At 44.6% G+C, this 17,282-nt stretch overlaps 11 protein-coding genes across 11 annotated transcripts; 7 read left to right on the top strand and 4 right to left on the bottom strand.

Annotated features, from left to right (window-relative positions):
• Positions 1 to 27: 27 nt before the first annotated feature.
• On the top strand, positions 28 to 896 carry K450DRAFT_173625 (uncharacterized protein; the record flags this gene model as incomplete). The annotated part of the gene is made up of 3 exons (XM_051584181.1): positions 28 to 113; positions 193 to 388; positions 483 to 896. The coding sequence occupies 3 exons, from the start codon at positions 28 to 30 to the stop codon at positions 894 to 896; spliced, it is 696 nt and encodes a 231-aa protein (XP_051445415.1).
• An 89-nt stretch (positions 897 to 985) lies between these two features.
• On the bottom strand, positions 986 to 2,486 carry K450DRAFT_236904 (uncharacterized protein). Its single transcript, XM_051588331.1, has 4 exons — positions 2,175 to 2,486; positions 1,859 to 2,105; positions 1,627 to 1,779; positions 986 to 1,552 (listed from the first exon to the last, which is right to left on the bottom strand). The coding sequence occupies exons 1-4, from the start codon at positions 2,234 to 2,236 to the stop codon at positions 1,076 to 1,078; spliced, it is 939 nt and encodes a 312-aa protein (XP_051445414.1). The 5' UTR covers positions 2,237 to 2,486; the 3' UTR covers positions 986 to 1,075.
• A 250-nt stretch (positions 2,487 to 2,736) lies between these two features.
• Positions 2,737 to 4,659, top strand: K450DRAFT_198537 (uncharacterized protein; the record flags this gene model as incomplete). The annotated part of the gene is made up of 3 exons (XM_051584576.1): positions 2,737 to 3,441; positions 3,622 to 3,978; positions 4,048 to 4,659. 3 exons carry the CDS (start codon positions 2,737 to 2,739, stop codon positions 4,657 to 4,659), a joined length of 1,674 nt encoding a protein of 557 aa, XP_051445413.1.
• Positions 4,660 to 4,916: 257 nt separating this feature from the next.
• On the top strand, positions 4,917 to 6,925 carry K450DRAFT_236900 (uncharacterized protein). Its single transcript, XM_051588330.1, has 5 exons — positions 4,917 to 5,152; positions 5,225 to 5,373; positions 5,436 to 6,103; positions 6,190 to 6,312; positions 6,387 to 6,925. Exons 1-5 carry the CDS (start codon positions 5,046 to 5,048, stop codon positions 6,801 to 6,803), a joined length of 1,464 nt encoding a protein of 487 aa, XP_051445412.1. The 5' UTR covers positions 4,917 to 5,045; the 3' UTR covers positions 6,804 to 6,925.
• A 22-nt stretch (positions 6,926 to 6,947) lies between these two features.
• On the bottom strand, positions 6,948 to 10,592 carry K450DRAFT_236892 (uncharacterized protein). The gene is made up of 9 exons (XM_051588329.1): positions 10,162 to 10,592; positions 9,915 to 10,087; positions 9,682 to 9,823; positions 9,451 to 9,608; positions 9,283 to 9,376; positions 9,070 to 9,215; positions 8,849 to 8,996; positions 7,612 to 8,783; positions 6,948 to 7,551 (listed from the first exon to the last, which is right to left on the bottom strand). The coding sequence occupies exons 1-9, from the start codon at positions 10,166 to 10,168 to the stop codon at positions 7,093 to 7,095; spliced, it is 2,499 nt and encodes an 832-aa protein (XP_051445411.1). The 5' UTR covers positions 10,169 to 10,592; the 3' UTR covers positions 6,948 to 7,092.
• Positions 10,532 to 11,075, top strand: K450DRAFT_270990 (uncharacterized protein; the record flags this gene model as incomplete). The annotated part of the gene is made up of 3 exons (XM_051592987.1): positions 10,532 to 10,543; positions 10,620 to 10,800; positions 10,870 to 11,075. 3 exons carry the CDS (start codon positions 10,532 to 10,534, stop codon positions 11,073 to 11,075), a joined length of 399 nt encoding a protein of 132 aa, XP_051445410.1.
• Positions 11,076 to 11,638: 563 nt separating this feature from the next.
• K450DRAFT_236887 (uncharacterized protein) lies at positions 11,639 to 12,201 on the bottom strand. Its single transcript, XM_051588328.1, has one exon. It carries the CDS (start codon positions 12,057 to 12,059, stop codon positions 11,751 to 11,753), a length of 309 nt encoding a protein of 102 aa, XP_051445409.1. The 5' UTR covers positions 12,060 to 12,201; the 3' UTR covers positions 11,639 to 11,750.
• K450DRAFT_236886 (uncharacterized protein) lies at positions 11,909 to 13,003 on the top strand. The gene is made up of 4 exons (XM_051588327.1): positions 11,909 to 11,964; positions 12,075 to 12,228; positions 12,453 to 12,704; positions 12,778 to 13,003. The coding sequence occupies exons 2-4, from the start codon at positions 12,078 to 12,080 to the stop codon at positions 12,867 to 12,869; spliced, it is 495 nt and encodes a 164-aa protein (XP_051445408.1). The 5' UTR covers positions 11,909 to 11,964; positions 12,075 to 12,077; the 3' UTR covers positions 12,870 to 13,003.
• Positions 13,004 to 13,136: 133 nt separating this feature from the next.
• K450DRAFT_173670 (uncharacterized protein) lies at positions 13,137 to 13,891 on the top strand (the record flags this gene model as incomplete). The annotated part of the gene is made up of 3 exons (XM_051584182.1): positions 13,137 to 13,268; positions 13,343 to 13,492; positions 13,574 to 13,891. 3 exons carry the CDS (start codon positions 13,137 to 13,139, stop codon positions 13,889 to 13,891), a joined length of 600 nt encoding a protein of 199 aa, XP_051445407.1.
• An 81-nt stretch (positions 13,892 to 13,972) lies between these two features.
• On the bottom strand, positions 13,973 to 15,203 carry K450DRAFT_279880 (uncharacterized protein). The gene is made up of 4 exons (XM_051593346.1): positions 15,133 to 15,203; positions 14,777 to 15,050; positions 14,632 to 14,712; positions 13,973 to 14,563 (listed from the first exon to the last, which is right to left on the bottom strand). The coding sequence occupies exons 1-4, from the start codon at positions 15,195 to 15,197 to the stop codon at positions 14,429 to 14,431; spliced, it is 555 nt and encodes a 184-aa protein (XP_051445406.1). The 5' UTR covers positions 15,198 to 15,203; the 3' UTR covers positions 13,973 to 14,428.
• A 1-nt stretch (position 15,204) lies between these two features.
• K450DRAFT_236873 (uncharacterized protein) lies at positions 15,205 to 16,920 on the top strand. The gene has a single exon (XM_051588326.1). The coding sequence runs from the start codon at positions 15,272 to 15,274 to the stop codon at positions 16,733 to 16,735; it is 1,464 nt and encodes a 487-aa protein (XP_051445405.1). The 5' UTR covers positions 15,205 to 15,271; the 3' UTR covers positions 16,736 to 16,920.
• Positions 16,921 to 17,282: the final 362 nt, after the last annotated feature.

The raw sequence follows: 17,282 nt of genomic DNA, 5'->3' as shown, positions 1-17,282 counted from the left end.
CCCCCTTGTTTCCCCCCAAATTCACCAATGTCCACTACTACAACACCATCTAAAAAGACAATATCAAAAGAGGAATGGGAGAAAAAGCTAGCTGATGTCAAGATAAATAAGCAGTATGTGAGACTTTATTACGGGACTTCAGTTACTCATTACATTTTCACACACTCACGAATCAAAATCTACCTTATGTAGGGATCTCAACAAACTCGTTATGAACTACCTTGTGGTAGAAGGCTACAAGGATGCTGCTGAACAGTTCAGCATCGAAAGCGGTTTGGCTCCAATGGTTGATATAGCGTCGATACAAGATCGCATGGACATTCGACGGGCGGTTCAGGCAGGCAACGTTGATGCCGCCATTGAAAGAGTCAACGATCTCAACCCCGATGTAAGTAGTATGACCTGAAGAAATGTGGCCCCAGTTCTTCAAAGGAAAAACGTTCCTTCCGGTTCAAGCTAACCTGCTCTATCTGTACTTTCAGATTTTAGATACCAATCCTCAGCTATTCTTTCACCTTCAACAACAACGATTGATCGAGCTGATACGCCGCGGAGAATTTGCCGAAGCATTGGATTTCGCATCCGAAGAAATGGCACCAAGGGGAGAGGAAAATCCTGAATTTTTAGAGGAATTGGAGCGTACTATGGCGTTGATGGCGTTTGAAGACACGCGACAATCGCCTGTTAGCGACCTGCTTCACCCCGCACAACGTCAAAAGACCGCTTCGGAACTCAATGCTGCCATATTGACTAGTCAGAGCCAGGAGAAGGATCCAAAGTTACCAAGCTTGCTTCGAATGCTAGTTTGGAGTCAAAACCAGCTGGATGAACAAAGGATAAACTACCCGCGCATCGATAACTTTGGTACCGCAGATCTAGTCACTCGCGACCAATAAATACTTGTAATTACCCACCCCCCTTCCAATATACTATAGTACACACAGTTATTGTAAGAGACGATACAAAATGATATATATTTTACACTGAACATGCTGAGCTGGAAGGGATCGCATCGTTACAAAAAGGCAAATGTTGAAATCTAAGACATGTTTACAAAATGGTAGGGTCCATTTTTCTATTTGGCTTCACGTTGTTGATAATCGTGAAGGCGCAACAAGTTTCTCTCCAGCATAGCAACCGTCACCTTACCGACGGAAGGAACAAAAATCGAAGCATGCTGCTTCACATCATCCTCAAAGTTGGCAAAGGATGAAAAGTTGATGGCAATCACACCATCCTTGAGAAGCTTGGAGGGAAGCTTGTAGCTGGCGACAGGAACGCCAGTAATAACCACGTCGGATTGTGGCACGACTTGCTCCAAAGTCAATTCAGTGTCTTCAACCTTGTGGGCTTGAAGCTGGATGCCAGTGCCGCGGGTAAAGGTTTGAATACCAGTGATATCGACTGAGTAGACCTTTGCACCATCATTGGCCAACATAGCAGCCAAAGGTCTGCCGACAATTTCACTTCGGTTGATGACAGTGATGGTGCGTCCGTACAAACGGTTACCATAAGGAAGTACAGCGTTGTATACACCGATGAATTCCATGATCTATTCCCGCCATGGAGGGTTAATGGAGGGGCGCTTTCAGATCAAATCTCCAGCAGCTTGGAGGAATTACTTGCCTTTACAACTGCAAGAGGGGTACAAGGAATGATGCATTTGGTGGTTTCTTCAGAATCCAAAAATCGGATATTGTGATATACGTTGTAGATATACTTGAAGGTCAATCCTTCTACGTCCTTGTAAATGCTAACGCAGTTTTGCAAATATTGGTCCTACAATACAATGACAGTATGATCAGCACTATGCTCCGACGTTATTCATCACTTTCTCTCAGCTCTTCACGCTTTTTACCTGCTTTCCTCCGAACACGGGGTAATAGACCATAATGCCATTGACAGCCTTGTCTTCATTAGCCTCATCGATCTTCTGTTCAAGATCTTGCTTATCAACCTTGCGAAGTTCGAATTCAACGCCAGTTTCTGCGCACGTTTTGGCTGTCCACTCAGCATACTTGATGGCAGCTGGGTCCTCATTTGCGAGAAATCCTACCAACTTGGGTCGGATAGCACGTTCTTTGATATCCTTCTTAATTTGATCACTATGAGATTATTAGTTTGTTAAAAACGGCGCATGAGAGTTGATTGCAATCGTTGCGATAAACGCTTACCGGAAGGAAGCCGAGACCTTTGAAGCCAAAACGGTCTTACAAGATGCTACCGGAGCAGACATTGTGTGTGGGGAATGACGAGTTGAAGTTTTGAATATTACAACCGACTCAAAAAAAAAAAATTAGTTTGCAGGGTTGATCAAGATGAACAGTCACATCACTGCAGAAGCTCGCGGCATGATCGGTACTTTGCCCAAAGCTTAAAACGTGACTCTAGGTTTTCAAGCGTACGAATATCACTTTGCTACGGTTCATCAAGACATTCTAGGCTATCCCATCCTTTTCCGGCTCATTTTTTATTCCAACCGAACCGAACTTCTGCTCTATACAACACTGATCATCAGTGTATAAAATAGCACATTTACCAGAAGGAGAATTAAGTGTGCTGGGTTACTTGCTGTGTGACGCAAGCATTGGAAAAAAGCAAGGGCAATAGCGGGAGAGACGGAGATCTGGCCCAGGATTATTTTGGGGCTGATTTTTCCGCCGCATATAAAATAGTCTTACCTCCCCCGACACTTCTTGATTTTCGTGTCATCTTTTCTCTTTACACAACTCTTCAATGGTTCTTGCTAACAAGCTCTCTACATGGCAAACACTGCAACAGCAGTACGAGACCGAAGGAAAGTCTTTGGTCATGAAGGATCTCTTCGCTAAGGATCCCTCCCGATTTGAGAAGTTCTCTAGAAGCTTCAAGACCTCCAACTCGTCCATTTTGTTGGATTTCTCAAAGAACATCATCACTGATGATATTTTCAAGAACTTGATTGCTTTGGCTAAGGAGGCCAAGGTTGCTGAGATGCGTGATAAGATGTTCAGCGGTGAACACATCAACTTCACTGAAGACCGTGCTGTTTTGCACACTGCCTTGCGCAACTTGTCCAACACCCCTATCTATGACAACGGAGAGGACGTCATGCCTGAAGTCAACGCTGTTCTGGAACAGATGAAGCAGACTTCAGAGGCTATCCGCAACGGAACCTGGAAGGGCTACACTGGCAAGGCTATCACTGATATTGTCAACATTGGTATTGGTGGTTCTGACTTGGGTCCTGTCATGGTCACCGAGGCTCTCAAGCCCTATGCCAAGGAGGGTCTCCATGCCCACTTTGTTTCCAACATTGATGGAACCCACTTGGCTGAGGTTCTCAAGGTTGTCAACCCTGAAACCACCTTGTTCATTATTGCCTCCAAGACTTTCACCACACAAGAAACCATCACCAATGCTGTCTCTGCTAAGGACTGGTTCCTCTCTTTTGCTAAGGAGGTAAGTAGTAGTGATTTTTTATTGGTGGGCCACGCGGGTTGGGTACCTAGAGCTTGATGATGCAAGTCGGAATTATTATTTTTCGCACGTCAATCGTTCGGGTGGACCCTTGACGGCCACCGCTGTTTGAATTACAATGCTGATGAATAACTGACTAATGCCCTTGATGAATAATATTAGCAATCTCATGTTGCTAAGCACTTTGTTGCTCTCTCCACCAATGAGCAAGCCGTTTCTGCCTTTGGTATCGACACTAAGAACATGTTCCGCTTCTGGGACTGGGTTGGTGGACGTTACTCTCTATGGTCCGCTATTGGCTTGTCCATTGCCATCTATATTGGCTTTGACAACTTCCATCAATTGCTCCTAGGTGCTCACGAAATGGATAACCACTTCAAGACTGCTCCTTTGGAAGAGAACTTGCCCGTCATCATGGGTGTCTTGGGTGTCTGGTACAACAACTTCTTCAATGCCCAGACCCAAGCCATTCTTCCCTATGACCAATATATGCACCGTTTCTCCGCATACTTCCAACAGGTAAAAGTTTACCCCCAATGGGTTGCTGCAAATGTCCACGTTCTCAATGGTTTTTTGTTTATTTATTAGGGCGATATGGAGTCCAATGGTAAATATGTCTCTCGCTCTGGTGAGCAAGTCCAGACCTCTACTGGTCCTATTATCTGGGGTGAGCCCGGTACCAACGGTCAGCACGCTTTCTATCAACTCATTCACCAAGGTACCAAGTTGATTCCTTGCGATTTCCTTGCTCCTGTGGAGACCCAAAACCCCATCTCTGGTGGAAAGCACCACGATATTCTCTTGTCCAACTTCTTTGCTCAGACCGAGGCCTTGATGGTCGGTAAGGACGAACAAGCCGTCCGTGCTGAACTTAAAAATGACAAGTCGATCAAGTCCCAAGAACAATTTGAGAGCATCGTCCCACACAAGATCTTCCAGGGTAACCGACCCACCAACTCTCTTTTCTTCCAGAAGCTTACCCCTGCCACTCTCGGATCTTTGGTTGCTTTGTACGAACACAAGATCTTCACCCAGGGTGTCATCTGGGATATCAACTCCTTCGACCAATGGGGTGTTGAACTCGGTAAGCAATTGGCTAAGGCTATTTTGCCTGAACTTACTGGTGCAGGTGAGGTCAAGTCACATGATGCCTCCACCAATGGTCTCATCAACTACTACAAGGCCCACAAGAAGAATTGAATTTTACACAAGTTGTAGGTAGTCAAATTAGCATATTCACAAATTTGAATTCACGTTGTGAATTGGTTAAAAAAAGAACTCTCCGAGAAAAATTTCTTGGATAAGCATGGAAAATAAAGACACAAAGTGTACATACTTAAATCGTAAGGCTCGGCACCAACCATGGAATTGTTTGTGTGATGATGGGCAGTAACTTTACTTTACGGAGGGTATCTTATCGTTTATCCGCGCTTCTTTACAGCGCTGGTGAAGAGATGCAGGAAATACGCGGTAATAAACCCAAGTTTAACCCGGTGGTTCATTTTTTTGACTCAACCGATTTTTTTCGATTATATTTACCCTCTCCTACTGGGCTCCGCCCCCTTTTCTCTTTACTTCTTCCTCTGATGATTTCCACTGCAACTACCATTGCCACCACGGCAGTCCTTGCGCTGACTCCTGTTGCTGCATTTGCTGCGTATCTCGTCGCCTTTGATGCTGATGCTCGTAAGAAGTAAGTATGGACCCTCCTGATTTCCACGTTAATAAGGAAATACCAATTAACCGCCACCTTTTTTTTTTTCAGATTGAAGCAATTGAACTTGCCAAGCCCTGACATCAAAACTATGTTCTTTATCGGCCAAATGAGAGAAGAATCCTTCTTTTATCATGTGAGGGATCTGCAAGCAGAGATGCGCCGTGTATTCAAGCTCCATACACCCGTCGGACCAATGGGTAAGTTTATCAAGGTACATCTCGGTGGCAACTTTTACACTACTGACACTAGACATATCTAGTTGTCACAACCGACCCTGAGGATTTCAAGAAGGTGTATCTTCAAGTGAATTTAGATAAAGGCGGAGCTAACGATGAGGTTCGACGTTACTGGGGAGCGAATAACTTGGTGACACTCCAACATGCAGGATCGCACGGCCACATTTGGAAAACACAGAGAAATTTGTTAGATCAAGGATTCAAGATCCCCGCTCTCAAAGTACTTCAGAGCACCTTTGTTCGCCACACTGAAAAATTTGTTGCCAATATGGAGAATTATGTGGACAAGGAGGTGGATATGACAGAATTGTTTGCGGATTTCACATTTGATATCATCGCCGATGTGATTGGTGCCGGCGAAGCACCAAAGGAATTCAAGAAGAGCATGAACTACTTGATCCGAAAACTGGAGAACCCTCTGCTTCTCGTCCCTATGGGAGGTTATTTTATGCGCTATGTCGCCTACCGCCAGGCAAATATCATTGTCGATAAGTTTATCTACAAAGCTATTCGTGACCGCAAGCAGGCTCGGGCCTCCGGTTCAATGGATAGTGAGGAGCACAAAACCATCTTGGATTTCTTGCTTGATGCTGAGGATGACAATGGAAGAAAGCTCACTGATAATGAAATTAGAGACCAACTGTATGTTTTCTTCTTGGCTGGTTTTGAGACCTCATCCAATACCCTCAGCGTAAGTTGTGTTTACAGATCTATATCTTTGGGGCAGTGTGATCACAGAGCATACAGACTAAAATAGATTTTATGTTTTCGGCGTAGTTTATGACACTCGAACTCGCCCGCCACAAGGATGTACAACAGCGTGTTATCGATGAAGTCAAGTCAGTTCCTGGCCCTATCCAATATGATCAAGCCCGAAAACTTGAATTCGTCAATCAATGCGTAAGTGATACAACTCGTTAATTTTGCTTCACTTGGGGTTTTTGTTTGCTGTATGATACTGACGTCCTGTTCAGATCAACGAAAGCTTGCGAATGTATCCTCCAGCGAGTAACTTGACTCGCGAGACCTCATCCGACTTTGTCTTGCCATCCTCCCCCGATACCGTTATTCCCAAGGGAGTGCAAATTACCGTGTTTTTGTATGGTATGCACCGTGATCCTCGCTACTGGGATCAACCCGAGGAGTATATGCCTGATCGTTGGTCACAACCACTCAAGGTTGCTGGTTCGTTTGCTCCTTTCTCCATGGGATCTCGTATCTGCATTGGTCGAAACTTTGCCCTCGCTGAAATCGCCACTTTGATTCACGGTATTTTCAGCAAGTATCGTTTTGAACTCAAGGACAATGTAGAGCAGAATGGTGAAATCGACGGTCGTACTGGTCTTCTACGACCATTCAAAGTCGTTGGCTATGTCCGCAAGCAAGATTAACTTTCTTCCTTTGTGCGATACTAGCTTAGAATTGTGTGATATATACTTCCATCACTTTTTAAAATACCAAAGACATTCACCATATCATCATTATTATTATTTCCTTTCAAATTTTATTCTCTTTAGAATATAAGAAGTCAGTACGTACAATCAAATCAAACCCTTCACCAGATACATGTAAGACAAAAGATAAATATATTAGCCGAATCAATGACGCCGACTGTGCGAGAAGAAGGGAAAAAAAATGGTGGGTGGTATAGACAGATCATTGTTAGAACTTAGATTCCATCTACTGTTCACCAATTTGCGCCATAAGCGCTTCAAGTTTGGCGGACAAATCAGCCACCTTCTCCTCCAAACGCTTACGTTCCTCGCGTTCCTCACTGAGCTGACGCTCAAGATCTTTGCGAGCCTTCTCGACTTCATTCTTGGTATGATTTCTCAACTTTGTTTCCAAAACTTCATTGCCGCCACCAGAAGGCACACCGGCAAAGTTGAACCGAGAGCTAATGTTCTTAACGCCGCGTGCGGGTTCTTCTTTCTTCTCTTCAGCCTTTTTCTCTGAGCTGCTGCTCTCTTGAGTTGCTTCTGCGGGCTCCCACATTCGACGCTGAACTGGCTTTAGTGTGCGCGCACTAGCGTCTGCACCAGCGAAAGGTGTTGGGAATTTTTGGAAAATAGGCTTGATGGGTTTGGCAGGTGGAGCAGGTGCTGCTTTTTCTTCGACAGGCGCCTTCTCCTCAGGTTGCTGAAAATATTGGTTAATTCAAAATGCGTCAGTTAGGCCGCAGCGTCTGCTAATACTAACCTTGGCAACCTCTTCCTCCAACAGTGCTGTTTGACTGGGTTCACTAGGCTTGCTCTCTTGGGGTCGTCGGCTGCGTGAGGGTCTCGCTCGGTTAGGGCCAGCAAGCTTCGGTCCACTTGTGATAGAATCGAAGTCAGGTTTTACTTCCTCTGGCTCAACAGGAGCAGATGGTTCCTCTTCAGCAGCTTCAGCCGTAGCAACATCATCCTTAATGGGCTCTGCCAATTTGGTATCTTCTTCTTCCTTATGCTCTTCCACAACGTCGTTTTCTGTAGCCACTTCCGCGACTTCAGCATTTTCAGGTTGCTTCTCACTCTCAACAACTGCGGGAGCAACGTCTTCAACGGGTTGTTCTGCTTCCACTTCTGTTTTAGCCTCTCCTTCCACGACGGGTTCAACTTCTTCTGGTTGTGCTGGAGTAGGGGCAAGCTCTTCTTCAACTACTGGGGCAGGTTCTGACTGAGCTTCCGGTTCGATCTTTTCGTTGGACTCGGTGCTGTCTTCCTCAGGTTCATCAATGGGCTCTTCTGCCACAGACGACGAGACTTCAACGGCCATAGAACTTGGTACATCGGATGCAACATCTGAAAAGTCCGTTTCTGCAACCGGTGCGCCGATAGGCTGAATGGCAGAAGGCGATTTGATATCTTCGGGCTCAGCGTCAAATGGTGCAGTGTTAGCCTCTCCAGATTTTGTTTGACTAACGATAGGCGATCCTTGAGAGCGAGCAGATGTATTCGAAGTCATCGAAAAGGTGCGTGCTGGAGATGGTGAGCTTGGTAGAGGAGGAGGTGAGCTAAGAGGTGCGTTTTCAGAAATGGAGGATGGTCTGTTGCCCATGGAGGCATATGAGGATGGACGGGAACCACCTGGAATTGAAGGAGGGCGCGCAAGTGGTGGACGAGCACTTCCAACAACAGGAGACTTTTGTGCGCTCTCAGTGCTAGATGACATGCGCTTTGAGGTTCTCGTAGGGGGAGGGGGAGGAGTTTCTTCGGTAATCTCCTTCACAAAGTTGGAAGGGAATACGCCTATTTCGCCACGTTCGTTGACACCCTTCCACCATCCATCGTCTGATTCACGTTCCAAAATGGTGACGTACTCTCCTTTCATTAGAGTTAGCTCGTCTTCTTGGTCTGGATCATAGTGATGGGTTACAATTCCTTTGATGCCTGTTCAACATAATGACTTAGTAAAATATTGTACTTTGTCCATATGCGATACCAAAACTACAAACCTTTGGCAACCGGGGCCGAAGTGGGTTCGCTACGAGCCGGAGGAGTAGCAGGTGTCGAAGAACCAATGGACTGTGGGCTGCTAACCTCTGGGATGCTAGGTGATGCATTTTCAGCAGGCGACTTTGGAGTAGCTGGAGGAGGTTTTGACTTAAAGTAGAAACCCCAACAGTGAGCATCAAAGACAGGAGATACCTTTTTTTGCTTAACTACAGTTCCTTACCACTTGTGCTTCTTGTTTAGAAATAGAATCTTGGCTTTGTGTCTTCTTGGCACCGCTTGGTCTCAAAACAGGAATGCCACCAGCCAACAAGCTTCCGATTCCGCCTTGCTTCACACCATATGCTGCAAGTCTGAATCCAGACTTGGCTATTATCCATAGTCAATAAGAAATTTGTCCTCATACTTCCAAATGGTAAAAGATAAATCTTCTTACGTCTACTCTCAGTGTCGGGTTCTTCAACCGACTGGCTCATTGAGGATGGTCGACCAAATTCTGGTTGACCAGGGATCTCATTAAATTCGACGTACTGCAAAGGTTTGTATGAATATATCAACACTTGGCAGCAAAAAATAAAAGTGATGCACCGGAATTTCTGCTTACCTTGGAAGGGAACGTACCAACCTTTCCGTTGACTTCACCCTTCATGTATTCACCATTGTCTTCCAAAACATTCACAATGACACCTTTGTGGAGAGTGATCTCGCCTGGTTCTTGCATAGCATAGTCTTCCATTACTCGAGCCAATCCTATAACTCGGACTGCGATTCAAACAGTGATCGGTAAGTATGTTGTTGGCAAACACATCCAACAGCCGAATTTCGCATGACGTACCTTGCGGAGTCTCCTTCTGGTCATGCCCCGCTTCTTCAGTGGTACCGGTCTCTTCCTTAGCAGCTGCTGGTTCTTCAGAAGCTCCTTCAGTAGCATCCTCACTATTATTTTGTTCTTGGCTATCACTGACAGGATCAACAAACTGAACCATGCAGAAAAATTGGACAGCAGTTTAGTACCGTCGGAAGTACGAAGTCAACTGCCTTGTGTGAGTTCTTACAACTACGACTTACGTTGCTGGGGAAATAACCAGACTTGCCGTTGGCAGTCTCGCCAACCCACCAGTCAGGGTCAGAAAGGTCGGTAACGTTAACAATGTCGCCTTTCATCAAAGTGAGCTCGTCATCTCTTTGGGCTTCATATGTATGATGCGCCTTGTAGCGCTGAGCGGCATTTGGCTGCTGTTCTATATAGAAGTGAAATGTTTATACTATGAAAAAGGTTTACTCGATAGCAACTGAACTGAGAGCTACTGGGTACCTGACATTCGAAGTGTAGGGGTTGTAGTGCTGGAGGGAAGAGAGCGGGGATACTCTGATGACCAGCTTGGCACACAGCTCAAAAGGCGCGTCACGCTGTGATTTCACTTGCTCGGCTCAGAGTCTCTGATCTGCTCCGTTCATTTGGAAACAAAAATTCTAGGTAAGCTGAAAGATCTGTTGATTGCTTCACTCCTTGATTGGATCTTTTAGAACGTTCGTAATGATCATCCATGCCAAGCTTGCTGACACCCAATTATCTTCTAGTGGTTTTGCCAATTCGTTCGCTCATTTGGTGTATTAATTACCGTCGACATTTGAACAGCATTTAAAAGTCATAGTCAACACCTACACATACATAACACAACAATATGTCAGAAAGAGTAAGTTTGATTACAATTGATATTTTTCACTACTACTTTGCCGCAAACTAAATCGCGATCGGTTTTAATTCAAAAGGGTGCAAGAGGATCAAGTCGAGGCGGTGGTGACAGAGGCCGTGGCAGCGGACGAGGCGGTCGAGGTGGTGGCCGAGGTGGTAGCCAGGCTGGCCAAGAAAAACCAAAGAAAGAATCTATCCTCGATTTAAGCAAATACCAAGACAAAGAGATTCGCGTAAAGTTTAGCGGCGGTAGAGAAGGTGAGCGCTACAAATGACAACCCTTTCCATTTAAATCCAAAGCAGCTATTCACCTATTTTATTTTTTAGTGGTTGGTACCCTGAAAGGTTACGATCCTCTTCTCAACCTCGTTCTGGATAATACCACTGAGCATATTAAGGACTTGGAAACCGATCAGTATACAAGCCAGAAGCGAACCCTAGGTCTTTCAGTTTTGAGAGGCACAGCCATCATTCTTATTTCTCCAGTTGATGGGTCTGAAGAGATCGAGAATCCGTTCTTAGCAGCAGAATAGAAAGTGCTCGATAGGATAATTGTAGAGTTAATGGTTTTTTTTTTTTATAAACGCCTTCAACGCTTGTGATTTTCACTCGCATATTATTGGCCACAATCTCTGCATATAACGTACGATGAAGAATTGGCGCTGATAATGTCAATTTGCTTGAGCAGGCACACTCCAGTTTCAAGCACACAAATGTTCATCAAGTGTATCGCACGTGTTAGATTCGATATACCAGAGCTCCTTTCAACCATTAATGACAATACATCGATGATACTGTTATTTGTCATGAGTAATTCAACGCATGGTTTCGTTTGGCTCAATAGCAGAGGTAATTAAGCAGTTTAATTATAGCGAGCAGGCAATACATGTTTCATCCATCCCTACTTGGCAGGCACAATTTCTTTTTTTGCATGGTGACTCTATACACTTTTGCTCACTGTTAGGCAGAGAAGACACTAAATAGAACGTTTCCTGCCAGTCCTGTACTGCAGCTTTGAACGTGCCAGCGACGGGGTTTGAGTCTTGTAAACTTTGCCCACTGCTTTAATTTAGCCATAAACATTGAGTACTTACTTTGAAATGGCTGGCTTGAAAGCCGCTTCATATTTCATTCTTCTACTGTTTTCCTCGTTGTCACTAGAGGCTTCAGTATGAAAGGCTACAATTGACACTCGCTGTTAAGATACGTCAAGTTTGTGTGATAGCGGGTTTCAGCCCCGCCAAGGCAAGGCAACACAGTAAAATTTCCTCCCAATCCCAAAAAAATAAAACGTCTGCAAAAGCAAAGTGGACACTTTTGTACACCCACATCAACATTTCTGTGTTGCATTCTTGAACAATCTCGTCAATAATTTGTATTCTCATTGTTAGTCCTTTGAGACTACCGAGCATTTTCTTTTTTGTACTCTGATTTCTGTTTTCGATTTTGGTTTCCCTTCCGCCCTGTATAGTACAAAGCGCACCAAACGCCGAGCATAGCACCCTTTTCATACTCATTGACTTTCCCCATAGACCATGACTAAAAGAACCTCCTTTCGACCTTGGCCTTCACACCAGCATACGGAAATAGGCTCTGTACGCAACAAAAGTGTTGAGCTAGCTTCCTCACATATTGAAAACGCGAGCAGCGGCTGTACCAAATACGGTCAACTTTTGAAACGATACGGTAAGTGTGAATTTATTATTATTCCCTTGTTTTTGTATTTTCTGTGGCATGCACTCGAGGAAAGTAGTGATGTTAAAACCGTTGGTTGTGGGCGTATCTTCTCGTTGGTCATCAAATGGCTGTTGTATCTCAGCCAACTCCCGATCCTAAATGCTTGACCAAATTTTGTAAGAGAGCAAAGAATATGGCATTCAATATTCATCTTCCGCATATTGTATCTACAGGAAAACGGTTGATTCTCTCACATTCTGGGAGATCTAATACCCCACGTAGGGTTCATCTGGAAGAATCCAAAGAAACCGATGCCCATCGGAAGCCGAACCTTTTCTCCCGATGGAGCTGCTGTTCCTTCGGACTCAGCAACCGTATGCATGATGGCGACAGATCGACCGAACCACAGCAAACTATCTTCCAGAATAATAACGCAACTTCTTCGCAAACTGCGACCTCTTTTACCGACTTATCATCCAAGCTCAGTGAGTTGGAAAAACGTGATGTGGATAGTGTTTCCGTAGAAGCCACTCTCAATAATAGCCGCCAACATATTAGCTTATCGGAAAAGGGACCCCGACCCGACGAATCCGTGGTTGCCGAGGATGAAACTGTGGCCCCCAGTGATGGTTCTGCCGGCCAGACTGTAGACTCCAACACTGCTGCTGAAAGCGAACCATCGGTAGTCGATAAGCGAGAAGATGCCCCCGACAACGGTGAACAAGCACTTCCAGACCCTCGCTCTCCTGCATCTACCCTATTGCCTGTTCCACCCATTGTTGCCACCAACTTTATCCCTCCACAGCATGAACCAATTGTACATTATGACGCTTTGCATTATCCGGTAAGATTTATTTTTTTTCCTTCCAGTATTTGTAAAAAGATACTGTCAAACATAGAGAAGAGTCGCTCTAATCATGCTCCTTTTGTTTCAAATTGCTCAGCATCATCAACACGCATGGCTTTTGTCTAGTCTGGCTCCTGAAGACCAGGGAAAAAAGTGCCTGGTCTTAGACTTGGACGAAACGTTGGTACATAGTTCTTTTAAGGTACGGTAAATTGAAACATTATGAAACATCGCCCGCCTTTTCTTTTGACAACACATTCTTGACACTTGAAATAGGCCACTCAACAAGCCGATATGATCGTACCAGTGGAAATTGATGGAACAGTGCACAATGTATATGTGCTCAAGAGACCTGGTGTTGATAATTTTATGAAGCGAATGAGCAGCATATACGAGATAGTAGTATTCACTGCTAGTTTATCAAAGGTAAAGCTTTCATTATTATTGATTAATGTCTCATAGTGAACAAATGGCTGAGTCCCCATGATCATTCTACTACTTTTACAGTATGCAGATCCTGTTCTTGATGTCTTAGACATTCATCGGGTAGTCCAACATCGGCTATTCCGAGAGTCCTGCTTCAACCACATGGGCACATACGTCAAGGATCTGTCTCAATTAGGCAGGAATGTAACAGAAGTGATCATACTGGATAACTCTCCAGCTAGTTATCTGTTCCACCCAGCCAACGCTGTACCTGTCTCGTCGTGGTTCAATGACCCTCATGACAGTGAACTGATTGATATGATACCATTCCTGGAGGAGCTTGCTACCGTACGAGACGTGACGGCCGTGCTTGACAACATCGTAACTAATGCACTGTAGAAACAAGATATCACCAAGCATCAAAGCGAGCATCTACCAAGCGATAGATGTTTGCCAACCCAACCCATTTGTGAGAAGAGCAAATTATAATCCATTTGATACCTCTTTTACCATGTAGATCTTTCAGTGTATTACCTCAAGACATACCACTTTCACTCCCTCACCACGGACATCATGCCTTTTGATTGCCCAAAAGTATCTGCTTCCCATTTCTCTTCCATCCATGCTTTCTCACACCATCACTCGTCCTTCTATCATCCTTGTCATCGTTCATTTCTTTTCTCTGTATGTTATGTTTTGCAACCCATGTTCTTTCTGCCTGTATTGCATCTCCTTTGGTGTTCCCTCCTCTCAGTGACCTATGTCTCTTTTTTCTTTTGCTTCCCCTGCTGTTGATTTTTGCATCCATTCCACAATGACAAAGATGATACTCATCCCATTGTTCGGAATGCACATTATAAATATCTGCAACAACGCTTGCGCAATTATAATCATTAAGCTTTTGTCTATTCTCCTTTGTCTAAATGTCTCTTGGTATCAATCCATCATGTAGATTCTAGACGCAATATCTTCAACTACCCAATCCATGCCCTGCAATAGATTTTCGCCCGTTACTGCGCTGCAAGCCTGGATGCTCCAGTGATGTGATTTGATAGAGTCCAGATCCAAGGCCTGTAGTATACGATATCCAATTATTAAAAATTCTCAAAAAGCACTCAAAAGCTGGATCATCATAGTACCTCTTTTAACTGAAGATCTGTCATTGCACTTGGTATATCTTGCTTATTGGCGAATACCAGTAACGTCGCGCCTGCTAAACGCTTTGTGCCAAAAAGTGGTCAGCGCGGAAACTACATGCATCTTTTCACATTAAATATGTTTCACCTCTTCCTGAAGTAGTTGTGCTAGCTCCTGCCGGCAATCATCGACGCGTAATCGGTCTGCTGAATCAACTACCCAAACGAGTGCATCGGTCTGCTCAAAGTAGTTGCGCCAGTAAGACCGAATTGATTTCTGACCGCCTACATCCCAAATATTGAGCTTATAAGGTCCATGTTCCAGCGTTTTGATATTGAAGCCAAGCGTTGGTGAGATTGTGTCAATGGGTTCACCGTTGATTCGCTTCAAAATGGTGGTCTTCCCGGCATTGTCAAGACCGCTAGCATGAAGAAGGGAATGGACTATGATTAGCTACCTTGAGGAGTAGAACAGAATTGCCTACATTATTATTGAACACTTACAGCATGAGAATTCGCATCTCCTTCTCTTTTTGCCGATTTTTCTTCAGTATAGTTAAAAGTCCCATATGGAGAAAGCAATAAAAGGTTGCGCTCTTTCATTGCCGACCGAAAAAAAGTCCGTCTGTCATTCTCTGGCAGGATGGAGGGCGACTATCACCAGCAGCCAATGTCTATAGCCACTCGTTTAAACACTAAAAGGAATTCTATGGATAGCTCTGTAAGTCCTTCTAGGTTCGGTCCTTCTCTTCTCAAGCGACGAGCGACCGACATTACACCTTTGCGTCCTTCAGCCATCAGTAAAGCCGTCCTGAAGTCGAACCCAGTCCCGCAACCTCTAACGCCTGATCGATATCGATCTGAAAGCTTTCAACGTATAAAACCAGCGCAACCTCTGAGAAGCACAAAGACATCACAGAAGCTTGTTCTCTTCCCAAGTGCTGCAGAACCTCCGGTTGACGATGACGATGATCAAATACATGACAACGGCCTTGGCCTGCGATTACCCTTAGACTTTCACCTCTCCGGGTCTCGTACAATAGCCGAGAGAATGACAAAGGATCAAAGAGACTTTGCAAACCTCCCACGGTTGTCAGCTTACTGCACTGCTGAGGGAAACAACTTGAAGGAACTGAGCGAATTTCTACGCCAGCAGCATCATGTCTCCCCAAGGTTCTATGACGAATGTTTGTACGCCCGCTATCACTTCCCGCTTATGACTTTACGTCCTGGCGGCCGAAAAAATGCTTCGAATGTACGAGTAAGGAGCGCTCCATGGCCTGGTAACTCCAGCCATAATAATGAGCCTACATCATCTTATGATAATCATGTCTACGATTATGACGAAGACCATTATAGAGAAGATGTCGACCAGCAAAGGTATTCCCATTACTCGTCACAGAGACATGAACATCAAGACACAGCGCGCTATGAAGCCCAAACACTACCAGATTATAAAGAAACAGCAGAGCAAGCCAACTCTAGCTATGATTACCACGATGAAGGAACATCAACAAAGTATGACTATACCTCATCTCCGACTGCGAACGAAGAGACACCCCACTATGTAGGAAACAAAACTCCCGAATTCACCAGTCTGTATGGTAGTCTCACCGAAATGGCAGGTCCGCCAGTCGAGCTCACTGATAGCGATACTGAATTTAACGACGAAGAGCATGCAGCCGAAGCAACGACTTCCAATAACCTAGCTGACAATGAACTTCCTACGACACCAAAAACTCCCGATGCCAGTTCGAGGTTTGAAGGTGGAGAGCTTTTCGTTTTCGACTACGGCGTAGTCGTTCTCTGGAATTTCAGTCGTGCACAAGAGTTATTGCTGCTTGAAGATCTTGCACCGTTTAGAATTCGCCCACTCGAAGATAGTGAGGATGATCTACAAGAAATGCAGATCGAAGAAATGCACTTCCAATATGATACTAACCAAGCAAAACCACGAATTTTCAACGATATGATCACTTTGAAGAGCGGAAATCATATGATCAAGCTTACTATCAGTCATGGTGTGAGCCAAAGTGCGGTACTGGCACGGTTTGAAGATATGATGGACAACACTATTGAGGTACATACATTTTTGATAAGCAGTTAGTACAACATGGGAAAAGATAGCCATTATTTAACAGCGTTTGATCACTATGTAGGATACCAAGCATATTCCAAAGAAGCTGGCCCAAACCGGTCGACTGGATATGAACCGAACTGAAATCACACAGATCAGTGGTCATCTTTTCAAACTGAGAATGCATGTGAATCTTGTCTCGAATGTGCTTGGTAAGGCCACGTCCATTGCGAATACCTTTGATGTGTATCTGCTGTATATTCATCATACAACATTTTTAGATACTCCTGAGATTTTCTGGTCAGAGCCCTCGCTTCAGTCCCTCTACAAAGCAATACGTGGTATGATATGGCATTGATGTAAAATAAGGGCACATGAATTTTTCAGTTACTCAAATGTTCGCGGTCGCCTTTAGATTATCTTGAAATCCCTCAACGTGCAAAAATTCTCAATGATCGATGCGGTGTCATATCCGACCTTCTCAGCATGTTAAGAGAGCATCTGAATCACTTTGGAGTGGAGTAAGTTGAACCTTAATTGACGCGGTGGACCCCATTTAGCTGATCCATTAACTTTA

The sequence above is a fragment of the Umbelopsis ramanniana genome, assembly GCF_025399195.1.
Source record: "Umbelopsis ramanniana AG unplaced genomic scaffold K450scaffold_21, whole genome shotgun sequence".
Classification (NCBI taxonomy): domain Eukaryota; kingdom Fungi; phylum Mucoromycota; class Umbelopsidomycetes; order Umbelopsidales; family Umbelopsidaceae; genus Umbelopsis; species Umbelopsis ramanniana.
Note: the sequence above shows the minus strand (reverse complement) of the source record. Positions and strands in the feature narration are given on the sequence as shown.